This window comes from Oreochromis niloticus, linkage group LG2 (genome assembly GCF_001858045.2).
Source record: "Oreochromis niloticus isolate F11D_XX linkage group LG2, O_niloticus_UMD_NMBU, whole genome shotgun sequence".
Classification (NCBI taxonomy): Eukaryota; Metazoa; Chordata; class Actinopteri; order Cichliformes; family Cichlidae; genus Oreochromis; species Oreochromis niloticus.
Genome location: NC_031966.2, coordinates 32511627 through 32524997, shown reverse-complemented (window position 1 = coordinate 32524997; position 13371 = coordinate 32511627). Strand labels below are relative to the sequence as shown.

Genomic DNA, 13371 nt, shown 5'->3' with positions numbered 1-13371 from the left:
GAACAAGAATGCAGAGGGAAAAAAAGAGCTCTGGTTACGCTGCACTGACTCTGGTTGATTATGAGACCAGCACCTGCTGTTGATGTTGTGGGAGGCCTGTGCAGAATAGATAAAACAATAAAAACTTTTTCTTTTTTTTTTCTTACTTTTACTTCCTTAATTTTTTTTAATTTTTTTTTAAAGCATGTATTTTTGTGGGGCAGTAAAATCAAACATTGCTAGCTGTGTTAGTGACTCCTGTGCTTCTTTGGCTGTGATACGTTCAAAATGTCTAACCCCACCCCTGACTAGCCAAATCACTGGGATTGACAGGTAAATTGACTGACTCCTCACTCGCTCCTTACCTCTGTGTTTATCAGCCTTAAAAATTGTTATTTTAAAGTTATATAATAAAGCTAATATTTGCAGTTCATTTATTCATAAATTCTGGCAGGTCTTTTTTAAGCTTTAACGTGACTTTCAATGGCGCCAAATTTGTTGTCTTTTTTATGTCACAACTTCTTGTTTGTTTAAAAAAAAACTTAAATGATCTGGAGGTCTCAATACTCACAGCAATGTGCATTTTCAAATGTATGCCAGAAATGGTTCAGCGGACATATTTCGGTTTGAAACACTTACTGTAGGACAGTGTTACAGTTTCCCCATCGCGGACGTCCGTGTGACCGCTAGCCAGGCAGATGGCACGCAACGATGCACCCGCTACGCATGCGTCCTTCAAGCGGACTTGGCAACAGTAAAACGTGCAGGACTACTCACCCAGCCTTAAGCAGACACAGCTACCCGGAAATTCAGCAACATTACAGCTACAAGTAATAATGCAACACTCTCTGTAACAGGCAGCGCGTGGCACAGCACACGGTCTACCATACCTGTTTATTTTTTCACATCGGCTAATTCTTTATATCGTTACGTATCAAATTAACCCTGTTACTGAATCACCTTTATTATAAATCTGGGGCAAAGGAAAACTAAGAGGAAATAGTCGAGTAGACATTTAAAAAACAAAACAAAAAAAACACAACGTGTGACTAATATGTGGGCAGCTACAGGATATTCATTCGTTCCTTATAGTCTTAAACTAAGCATATTAAATTATTATAGTGACTTAGTTATGTTGTACTAAATGTGTAATTAAATATTTATCATGTTCTTGAACTAAATTTTTTTTTTTTTTTTTTTTTTTTAAGTCATGCTTAGCTCTATTGCCTACCATCTCAGCTGTGAGGCTATGGTTGTGTACCAAACACGTCACACACAAAATAGGTTGTTTGTTCCACAAACACATCGCCATGTGTCTGTGGTCTCTGTCATGAAGCAACCTATAGCTAAACTTTTACAGAAACTTTTTTTTTTTAAGTTTTTTTTGAGTATGTTTATATAACATAAAAATATACATTCACTGGCCACTTTATTAGGTACACATGTTCAACCTCTTGTGCACATGGCAGCAACATAATGCAATTAGGGATGCAGGCATGATCATGATAGCCTGCTGAAATTCAAACAGAGCATCAGAACATGGCATAGTTGTTGGTAACAAACAGGTTGGACCTAGTATTTTAGAAAAACTGCTGATCTGCTGGGATTTCCCTCCAAATCCATCTATAGTGTTTACAGAGAGTGGTCTGAAAAAGAGTAAATATCCAGTGAGCGGTAGTTCGGTTCTCTGGGTGAAAATGATTGTTGATGCCAGAGGTCAGAAAGCGAATGGGCAGACTGCATCAAACTGACAGGGAGGCAACAGTAACTCAAATGACCACTCATTACAACCAAGTGTTCAGAAGAGGATCTCTGAACACATCAAGCCTTGAAGCAGACGGGCTGTAGCAGCAGAAGACCACAGCATGTCACTCTTGTCAACTAAAAACATGAAACCGAAGTTACAATGCAGAGAAAACTCAGGACAACGGGAGATTGGAAGAAGTTTGCCTGGCCTGAGGAGTGTTGATTTCTCCTTGAATATTTGGATGATTTGGATTAGAATTTGGCATAACCAACATGAAAGGATGGACCTATTCTCCCTTGGTGTTGCAAATATTTTATCATCATACTCCTTAGTACCAACTGAGCCTCCTTTAAACACCACAGCCTACTTGAGTATTGCTAGTGACCATGTCCTTCCCTTTATGACCACAGTGTACTAATCTTCTGATAAAGCTTCATGTCACAAAGCTCAAATCATCTCAAAGAGGTTTCTTGAACATGACAATGAGTTTACTGTACTGAGATGTGGGATGTAGGAGATTCACGTCATGGATAAATAGCTAAAAAATCTGCAGCAACTTTGTGAAGTGCCAAAATCCTTGAGGAGTGTCTCCAGCACCTTTGTGTAAAGAATACAGTTTTGAAGGAAAATAAAAGGGTGGGTCGAACCTAATAAAGTGGCCAATGAGGGTTTACGATAAATGTGCTCCATTATGGGTAAACGTGCATCTTAAAAACTGACAGTTTAACTGCAAGGCAACACATTTTAGCAGCAACTTACAAACAAGTGCACTGACCTGTGGAGGAAAGTGAGCATAGTTGTAAACAGGAGACGTTTAAAAGCATTAGACAGGAATAGTCATGTCTGCAGAATGCCAAAGATGTCAGCAGCACACAAATTAAAAAACTTGTAAGGCTTTTTTTTTAGCTTTTCATTTGTTTTAGTCTTGACAGTTTTATAAATTACAACCACAATCAATCTGTATAAAAGCTTACTTTATGAAGCACAGACTAAATATTCAGTAAATATGTCCTTTACATAGTATGAGCATCCTGTCAGAAAAGTTCAGATATACAAAGAAAACAAACAAAAAGAAAGATCCAATCCTGACATCAAAGTGCCGAAGTTGTCTTTTGTTTTTACTTAAATAAAACATAACAATCAACTATTTTTTTTTTCCACAATCCTATATTACAGCACAGGCCTAACCTAGAACATTGGGAAACAATGGTTAGCACAACAGCCAAAGTGACTATAAGGGGAAGTCTCCCTGTAAGAAAGCAGGTATTTACCCTAACAATACAGCTTTAGAAAAAGTACTTCCTCTCTGAAAGCTCCGCTCCTGTTTCAGCATTTTGGTCTGTACAAGAATCAGGTTCCAGGATTCCAGCTGTGATTCCAGGTTTCCAGCAAAGTCCCAAAAGGATCTCAGATCCCATCAGTCACTATTAATACAATGTACGTAGCAACAGAAGCAATGTGTCCGGAGCCGAAGATATAATCGTTCCTACCATCAATATCCGCAACCCTGGTTATGTCGACATGCTTCTGAGCCACACTGTGTTTGTGTGAGGGGGGCGCTGAACTCACTGATCTACAGTTGTGTCATAACATAAGAAATTACACAGAAAGAGAACGTGCGTATGTGTGTGTTTGGGGGATATAGGATCAATTAAGGTGCTCACAGGGAGTGATACCACCATATGTCCTTTTCCCCACAACCTTACACAAGTCCTCCTTCCAGAAGAATCGGCCTCATTATGTTGTTTTCCTCAGTTTGGAGTAATGTGTGCTGGATGTCCATTTTGCCTGTTCTTGGCTGGCAGAGACGGTCGTACTAAGAAAACCAAACCAGTCTCTTCTAAGAAAACAAGTCTCTCCTCCATCAGCTCCTTCTCACCCATGTGGAGGGTGTTTTGATGGCTACTTTGCTGGTGGAGTTGTTTTGCTGCCGTTCCCCTCTCCTGTCCAGCATGCTGTCAGCCTACCTGACTTTAGCCCACTATGCTAGAGCAGTCCTGCTGCTATGCTCTGCTGTCAGCCAGCCTCCATCTGAAATCGGTCAGGGCCTGCTTTCTCAAAAACATCTTCATCTAATAAGCAGCTTGGCAAGAGAAAGTCAAATTCCCAAAATTATAACAGGGCAAACGACGCTGCGATAGGTCCATGTAGCATGTTCTAAATCAAAGCAGAGATCAGTCAGACTTTGTAAGAGTTATAAACACGTTTTATCACGTGGCTGGCTTTGTCATGAAGATGCTTTTGAGAGATCCAGGCCTGACTGTGCCGGCAGTGCTGTTCAGCAGAAGGCCGTCGGCTTGTTTTCTCTCAACGTGCTCAACAAAATCTTTATACAAATAACATGACCCTGCTATATTTACTTCTTCCTGTCGCCTACAAGTTGAAATTCTTAACTGAAGCCACTTTCAAAAGCACGCCAATGCACACACACACACGCGTACACACACATGCATGTGCACACACCAGCCCACCCACACTTTCCTGTTCAGCCCTTCAGTCTTCAGAAACCTCACGCCCAACCATATATTGTTACATATGAATCCTGGCAGCTCAGTTTACTCAGTCATGGTACAGAAAGAGCAGTAAGTGGATAACACAGTACATGGCACAGTGCTTTTGCCCTCTACAGAAACGTACAGTTAAACACAAGTTAGTATTAGAGGGGGGAAGCGGCAGCTCAAAAATCACAGGAACACATGTTTGATCTCTGACAAGTAACAGTATTCTTTAAATCCCTCAACAGCTAGTGCCGAGGTGCCCTTGAGTAAGGCACTCAACCTCCAGTTCCTCCGGTGGAGCAGCTCAGTGAACAGTTTAAACTATGGTTCCTCTTGGCAGCTCCTGCTCACATGTGAATGTATGTAAATGTGTGAATGTTGAGAGGGGAACCCTTGCTGGGGTGAATAAAGGTTAAATAAATAAATAAATATGCTATACAGGAATCTGATCCTTCTGAGTTCTTCTCCGAGTTCCTATATCTCCGGGACAGATATGTTGCATCTTCAGACACCTTTCTCCAACAATATTGTAGGTCCATAAAGCACACAGGCCTGTGAGTGGCCAAGTGTGTAAACGCGAGTTGAAGTAAAGCCAAAATGCTACAGTAGTACCATCTGTACTATGTCCATCTCAATCACTGCTTGACTCCCGGGCTGCGGAGCAAGGCAAAGGAAACCCAGTCTGTGTCTGTGCAGTCTTATATCGACAGGTTATAAACTACTGCAGCTCACAACTAAAAAACACATTTCAACTAAAGACAACTCTTCAGTCTGAGTTCAAAAATTAATACTGACGATGCTGCTATAAATAGTGATCACAGTTATGATCGTTGTAATGTGCAATAACAAAAGCTAAAAAAACTGAGGTTTGGCAGGGTCGCTTGTGGTGGGGTATCAAGGGCACACTCTTCTTATCTATTGCTCATTACAGGAACTTATCATCACGGTTGATAAATTCTGGGAAGGATAGTGATGGCTTACTAAAGAATGGAGCACAATAAATAAAATGCTAACAGCAAATCCGAGAAGGACTTGTAGGATTTAACTAGTTTGGCTTGAAGAGATGCTGCTTTGAGGGCTGTGGCATTTGGTCTTCTTTCCTCAGCTCCTCTTTCCTGGGACGGCGCATCCAGCTGCCCTCCCGTTCAGGCCGCCGTGCGCCTGACTGATGGATGGCGAGGACTGCGTCTTGCGGAGGTGGCACTCGCGGCCGGCCAGACCGCCTTCCATGATCAGGCCGCCCATCACGCTGGCCTCAATCTTTTCAAGGTCATCAGTCTCTGTGCGTATTTTAGCCTGCAGGAGGCTGATGTATGTCTCATACCGAGTCTTCTGCTCAGAGAGGGGCGTGGAGGAGGGAGAGATGTGTTTTTGAAGACAAAAAGACCAAAGTACAATTAATCAAGAGTTAAACACAATTTGCCAAAAAACAGGTTGTCTACCCCAGCTTTTAAATAAAGTGGCCTTTGACTCTAAAAATATTACAGCAGACAATTTGTGGTCTTTTAGCTGTTTATCAGCTTAAAAAAAAATTTAAAACAGAGAAATTAACAAAAGCAACACAAAGAATTTACCTCGTACGCGAGGTAGTGCTCTTTGAGCCGGTACTCCTCCCACTCTCGGCTTTTTGGGTCAGCCGAGGGGATATTTTTCCGGTGTTCTTCCAGCTCCAGGCTCATCTGCTTCAGCTTGCTCTCGTGACTCAGCAGCTGGTCCTCCTGCACCAATCACAGCGCAAACAGATTCCAGAGGACCCCAAAAACAGCCAATCAGATGTAAGCACACACAAATAGCATATGTAAAATGTGCATGCTGCTGAAATAGACTGTGTGCTATATGCAATTAGTACTAGATGCTGAATGCTGACATTGGTGTATAATGTTTCTTGTGGGATCCAAGAGAAGGAAGCTCGTGTTTCTAATGCGTGCTACCATCTGTGCGTGTGCTTGAGTGCGGACCTGGTTCAGTCGGGTAGATGAGGACGGCAGGATGGGCCGACAGAATTTCTTCATGGAGCCGATAGCAGCAGGGAAGGCTGGGGCAGAAAACAGCGCCGCCACCAGGTTAATCCGGAAGATCCAAGACATCATCTCCTCCTCACTCCTGGAGAGAGACAGAAACAAAGACAGAGAACCAATTCATTCAGGTTTTAATAGTAGTATGTTTAATTTTAGCAGGAAAACGATGACAGCAACTGAGCAATTAAAATCATATCAAACATCCAGCTAGTTATACTACACATCTACATTTTCGATTAAAACCTTTTAAGATTTCAAATCTAAATGACAAATCCGGCACAGAAACAGTTCTGAAGTTATTCAACACAATATTAGTGTAATCAGTGTTTTGAGGCATGGTGAATATCAAATGAGAAATAGTGCCTTCCATTATGAGATTATTAGTCAGTACTCCTTTTTTAGCACCTTAAACCACCATACAAATTCTTCTTAAGAGCGGGGCTAGTTACAGATTATTCATAGATCATTATAATGTTATTCCTCTACCCCCCCCCTTTTTTTGCACATGCCGAGGAGCGTGTCAGGATACATTTCACTGTGTTATACTTGTATAACTATGCATGTGACAAATAAATAACCTTGAACCTTATGCACCACACACCCTTCTCTTCTACACCTGCGTATCCTCTTAAAACATTCATTCTCAAGACGAAGTAACATGGTTTCATCAAAAATAATGCAAAATTAAAACTTGAAAACAAAAAGTTGTAAAATTTAAAAACCTAAAATTTTACTCTGTTTAAGGACAGATAACTTACGGTGCCTGCAGCAGAAAGACTCTCCAGTCTGAGGTTTTGAGCTTCAGTACGTTGGCTCTCTTGCTGTAGTCGGTGGCACGAGTAGCTAAAGCGTGGTGGATCCGCACTGCGTTCTTCAGGTCCACCTCTGAAATGTCGGTATCTGGCTTGTACTCATCCTGGGTAAGTAACAAGAATAAAAGGAACATCTTTTACCTGCAAACTGTTGCACGTATCGATGGCGTCCGGATCACTACATTAAGGTTGACACCAGAGTAACATCACCTTCATACTAGAGCTGGGCGATATATCGAGTTTTTTAAAAATATCGATATATTTTTATACGAGATATAAGATGTGACAATATCCTTTATATCGATATAGTCTATGTTACGTTATAATTATAGTTGCGGAGCCGCAAGTTTGCCTCTCTGTCGTCCACTTTTGTCTCTACGCAACGTTACTCGACCTCGCCTCTCCTTCACTGAACACAACTCCCCCTCTTCCCCCATCGCTTCACCTGCAGGCAGCGACAAGATGGACACGGCAAATCTCCATTAAGAAGTTACTGCACATCGCCCCGTGCGTGGGGCTGGACGGCGTCAGTGTGTTAACGAGCTAACCACGCTAACGCCTAACTGCACGGCCTGAAATCTTTTCATTTTCTCAAAAGTTGACTGCGCGCCTTTTGTATGAATTCTGGTTGTGCTTGATGACCGCGAACCGATTTTATGTGATACACAGCGCTCAGCAATCTGTCAAAAAATGCTTTAGTTCGACTTTGGTAAGCTACGGAGCTGCACCGCTTGACGGATTGTCGGAGCATTAGTTTGACAGAAGTTTGACTTTAAGCATAAGTTTGCTAAGACCACACAAAGGCAAATGTGTCCGACAGTCAAAGGCATAAGAATATGGAATTCTCTCGAAGATAATCTTAAGAGTTGTACAAACATGCACCGTTTTAAAATGTGTTACATATTTAAAAGGATAAATCAATATGAAGAACATGAAAGTAATTTGGGCTAAACGTGGAAGAAAAAAAAAAGAAAAAAAAAATTCTCATTGCCATTTAATACTGTATATTGCTGATTATTTTGATTTGTTGTTTAGTTTTGCAGTGTTACAAAAAGTTACATGTTAGAGGGTTTTTTGGGGGTTATTGGCGCCCTCTTGTAATAATATTTGGATTGCAGATAGGGGGCAGGTGCTAACAAGAATTTATTCTTCTTCCTGCTCCTTTCCACCCATGGGTGCAGTGTCATATTAAGGGAAGGAGGTTCTGTATGTAGGAAAAGAAAAACTGTTGAACCATGTGTGGAATAAATAAAGAAATGAAATGAAATGAAATTACGGCTACCGAGGAGCCTCGCGGAGTGATACGTACTGTGCTTCAACGTAATATTACGGTACTGTGTGTGTATAAGGACCATAAATGGCACCTGTTCAGAGACATGGGCAGGGATAGCTCAGTAGGTAGAGTGTCTGCCCCATGATCAGAAGGTCGGGGGTTCGACTCCACTGAACGGCTACCCTGAGGTACCCCTGAGCAAGGTACCGTCCCTACACACTGCTCCCCGGGCGCTGCATTGGTGGCTGCCCACTGCTTCACTGGGTGAATGGGTTAAATGCAGAGGAGTAATTTCCCTTCGGGGACTAACACAACACACTTTACACTTTACTTTACTTTACTTTACACATGGTTATAAAGCGGATTTCAAACTCCAGGCTGTCAGTCACGCAGTAGAAGTTGGGAACAGAGCAGCTGTGAAATCTGTCTTTGTTATTATGCTCAGCGTCTGTTAGTTTACATTTTGACTGCACAATTGTGAGCTCTTTGTTATGCACAAAACAACATAGTTTTCTTTTATTTATAGAGCATCATTATTTAATAAATGCTCATAATTTATTTTTGAGTAGTTTTTTTCACATCTATGCTGTATGTTAATAAAAGTGCCTGTGTGACATCTGGGACACAGCTTTGACTAAGAACTCTCTTTTTGTTCTTACTTTATGGCTTTAAAAAAATATCGAGATATATATTTTATATCGCCATCCAGCTAAAAAATATCGAGATATGAATTTTGGGTCATATCGCCCAGCTCTACTTCATACTATCACCTGAAATTAAAAATACTACCCTGATGACAAGAAATAGAAGCTAATTCATTTAACCTTATGTGCTGTTTGTAAAGCCTTCCTGCCAGCAGGGGGAGACAAACACACACTTAGACAGGCCGGCCTCATTTCCTCTCTTAATGCCTTTTCTATCTCCCTCCCTTTCTGGAACACACACACACACACACACACACACACACACACACACAGAGCACAGAAGCTCACAGCATCCACCACTGCTGTCACTGCGGTGGTGGATGTGTTTCTATGGTAACAGAGAAGAGGATGAGATGCGGTACCTTCTGGAGATATAAGATCATCCCTTTCAGAACCGCATAGAACTTCTTCCATCCACGGCGACCCCTTGGAGCTAGGAGAAAAAACACAAAGAAAGCTCTTCCTTCATTACTATTTTTTTTTAATCATAAAGGATTTGCTAACTTGAGTCAAAAATGTGTGTACTCACTGCGTTTGCCGTCCATGTCGGCGTGGCTCTTGCGGGTCAGCACGCCATGCTTGTAGGTGACGGCATTTAGGAGAATGGGAATGGCGATGAAAGGGTTACTGCCGTCCGTTACCCTAGCAACACGTTTACTCCCGCCCTCACATTGCTCCTCAACCAGTTCTGACAGACTCTTCCTCAGCTCCTCCTCCTCACTGCACACACACAAACACCCATTGAGATGTATTCAAGTGCACTTACTTCAAAAAACTTGCATACTCCAAACACTTATCCTTTTGATGAGCACAGAACGCATACTCACACTGCCCACTCGAGCTTCTCGTTCTTGATCGAGTTATACAAAACCTGTGCAGGCAACAAAAGAGGGAACTTGTGAACATTTTCTTTAAAAAAAAATTAAAAAATTAGACCACAGGGTTGGAAAGACAACACAAACTTTAGTCTGTGGCTGAGAATAAATGAATAAATAACAATCAAGCTGACTCAGTCTCCTGTTGCTGTGCTACTTCAGGACGAGTTCTGTACCTTTAATAAATCTTTGGGAAAGTCTTTGCCGTTGTTGAGACCTTCTAGATTACTGATAAACTGCTGACAGGACATCTTCTTCCCAATGTTCTGAGGAGAGGAGAACACACCAAGAGACAGAGAGAAATGAACAAACAACAATTTGATGATTTTTGGGGGGGCATGTGTATGAACAGATTTTTAAAAAATTTATCATTATTATTATTTTAAAGCAACTGGTGCTTTACACCCAGTTTTATCCACTCCAATGACGATGCAGATTAGATTCTGTCCACTGGGTGGCAGTGTTATACAGCTGAGGTCCTACGCCAGTTGTACTGCCTATATTAGAGCATATCAAACACACCTTTTACCAGCGTTTTGACCTCTAATCATGATGCCTCGTTAGTGGGAAAAATCAGAGGGAGGTGTTTCTAACCTGAATAGACACAGAAGTGGAAATAAAACTGATCTGAAGTTTGATTCACACATTCCTCCAGGGAGGCTACATAACAGACAAGACAGCCCAGTTCCCTTTTCCAGTGAAAACAGAAATTATTCAGGATGTGATCTGACAGGCAGTGGAAAATGTTTTATTCTCTCTTTACTGGTATGATCCACTAATGGTCACAAGAAGACAATACTCTAATTCACAACTTCACTGAATGATCAGTTTTCATTTAAGCAGAATAAATGCCAACCAAACTTAGGTATTTAAATACTTTTGTCTCACTGAACGAAATGTGTACAACTGTGTGTGCGTGCTTCCATTAAATATGAAAATACACATATTTTAAAAATATGACTTCAATTCCATTGTCGGCTGACAAAAGAGGAGCATTTGTGAACGAGGAGAGTGTTAGTACTGTACGTATACTTACCACCTGCAGGGGCAGAGAGAGACCAGGGGACCAGATATGGTTAGCAGAGGATGGATTTGAAAAGGAGGGAAAGAGATTGAGAAAAGAGAGGATTTTAATTAGAGAAGGGCTATTAAGTAAAACTACTATTAGCAGGAGGGTGAAGAAAAGCAAAGCAAAAGGCCTATGATGGATCATGTTATGCAGACCACAGTGCCCCTGTTTTTAGAAGTGAACAGACGAGACTACAGGAGGAGAGGAAAGACAGAAACAGGTCAGAAACTAGGCCAGGGAGGGGAGAGAGAAGCTGGGAGAAAAGCACAGACAGAGAAGGGAAAGAAGAAGAACTATACTTAAAAGAGGACATAGATGAAGACCTGGCATTGCTGACAAAGGCCTGTATTTAGACTCTGTTGTCCAATTCAGTTTTCAGTCCTGTGAGGTAAGACCTGAAGGTCAACAAGCTGCACGTTTTGGGGACTCCAGATTCATATACAGCTCTCAGTCACACACAAAAAAAGTCCCTGCCCTGGTCCACTTTGGATATGTTTGTATCTTGCTGAAAATCACCTATCACTGATAATTACATATATCTTTGATCTGGATGGGTCGATAATACTGCCGTTGGGAGGTGAAGGACAAGAAATTTTTCACTGTCAAAGCAAATGTGAAAGCTATTTAGCCAACGTCAGCTAGTTTATCTAACTTTGATCCATTCATTAGTGTCGGGGTCACTGTAGTCAGTGTTCTAGGGCAGCAGCAACAAGCCAGTAACACTTTAGTTAGCGTTCCTTGTTCTGACGGGACTAAACAACTAACCAACATTTTGTTAAAGCTAAGCTTGCAAAAACAACACTTAGACAGCAGACATCACAGGTGGGCCTTTCTATAGCAATATGAAGTCACATGAAGAGTGATTTAGACAAATGAAAGGTTGTTAATTCTGGGAATCAGAATGTCAGAGAAATACAATACATACATGTCCATGTAGATCTGTGTTGAGCAGCATGAGGGCGCAGGTCAATGTGTGGGCTCCATCTGTAAAGGGACAGTACACATGCTGAGGTCCACTAAATCTCACACCACTTCTTTCTAAGCACACACACACACACACACTCATATAAAAACAATAGTGTACAAAGTCAATGTACATACAATTCATCAGCACACGTCTGCAGTGCTGCACAAAATATATCTACACACTCAAATCATTTCAGCTGGTGCTACAAAGTGATTTGCAATAGTTACATTTTAAGAATTGAAATGCACCAGCTTCATAACTGCAATGCAAAACTATGGGCCATGGATGTTTAGTCAACTGTTTTCTACATGGACACCAACGCTTTCACTTTCTCATTATAAAACTGTTACCCTTGATTATCTTTATCATCACCTTCACAGCTCTGACCTTCAGAGGTGGGTGTCTGGGGGTTACAGTGGCAATAGCGTCTGGAGAAATGGACAAGGACCCGCTCTCTCTCCTGGGTTTCTCCCATCAGCGGAAAGGCCTTTAAGAAGTTCCTGCCACACATGAACAACATTATGAAACATTTTTCTCAAAAATCCCCAAAAACCCAAAACTGCAAGGTCATGGTGGCATAGTGCAGTATGGTACCGCTTCCACATCTAACCTGTAAATAAATCAGAGGGGATCAGAGTGTCAAAATCTGCTGGTTTCATCAGTTGTAGTCTCAATTTCATACTGTACATTTTGATATTGATTGATTTGTCAGCTGACACTTTTAGTAAACAACAAAAGCATATTATTATTGCAGATCTAGGCATTTTCTGTTTTTGTTAACGGTGTTAAATTTTAAAGTTATTATTCTAGGGAAGCCATCTTGGTTGCTGACATCTTTTTTTCAGATTTAGATATAGATGATGCGTCTACAAAAAAAACTTCATAACTCATCACTTTGGCTGAATGTACTGTGAAGATCCAGAATATGTAAAGATCCCAACAGCACCAAAATGAATGCAGGATGTCACTTTTCATCAGCATTGTTCACTCAACTGAAAGTCCTGCACTGAAGGCAGCAGTCTGAGACAGCAACATGTCAGATACAAGACCGTGATGCACTCTGCAGCTGTCAGCTACACCAGCTAACTGTACTGAGCACGACAGCTTGATTAACACAAAGCTAATGTGTTGTGAAGAGGGAATGTGAAGAACACACACACACACCTAGGTGCATGCACTAATAGCTCTACCATCACACATTCATCACCTGCCAGTGCTGAGTGGGCATTACCTCAGGGCCCGATCCAGCGACAAGCCAGAGAAATCAAAGAAGCTCAGGTACTCTGATGCCACCATCTGGCTGAACTCATTACTGCAGGGAGACAGAAAGCACATCAACGAATGTTATATAAATGTTTGATAACACTTTATGTTACAGCCGCGACTAAGGGTGTAACTCCCCTGTGATTAAACGGAACTTTATTATATT

At 41.4% G+C, this 13371-nt stretch overlaps 1 protein-coding gene across 2 annotated transcripts in view; it reads right to left on the bottom strand.

The window, feature by feature from the left end:
• Window positions 1–1391: 1391 nt before the first annotated feature.
• The window catches only part of psd2 (pleckstrin and Sec7 domain containing 2), a 39683-nt gene continuing 27703 nt past the window's right edge, over window positions 1392–13371 (bottom strand). The window contains exons 5-15 of one of the 2 annotated variants that reach the window (XM_005456319.4): window positions 13174–13254; window positions 12315–12442; window positions 11901–11959; window positions 10083–10172; window positions 9859–9902; window positions 9561–9751; window positions 9394–9464; window positions 7001–7158; window positions 6183–6327; window positions 5799–5942; window positions 1392–5556 (exon numbers count right to left, since the gene is read on the bottom strand). In XM_005456319.4, coding sequence (XP_005456376.1) covers window positions 5326–5556; window positions 5799–5942; window positions 6183–6327; window positions 7001–7158; window positions 9394–9464; window positions 9561–9751; window positions 9859–9902; window positions 10083–10172; window positions 11901–11959; window positions 12315–12442; window positions 13174–13254 — 1342 coding nt within the window. In that variant the 3' untranslated portion in view covers window positions 1392–5325. The remainder of the gene's footprint in view (window positions 5557–5798; window positions 5943–6182; window positions 6328–7000; window positions 7159–9393; window positions 9465–9560; window positions 9752–9858; window positions 9903–10082; window positions 10173–11900; window positions 11960–12314; window positions 12443–13173; window positions 13255–13371) is intronic. The other variant, XM_005456320.4, reaches the window with a different exon arrangement.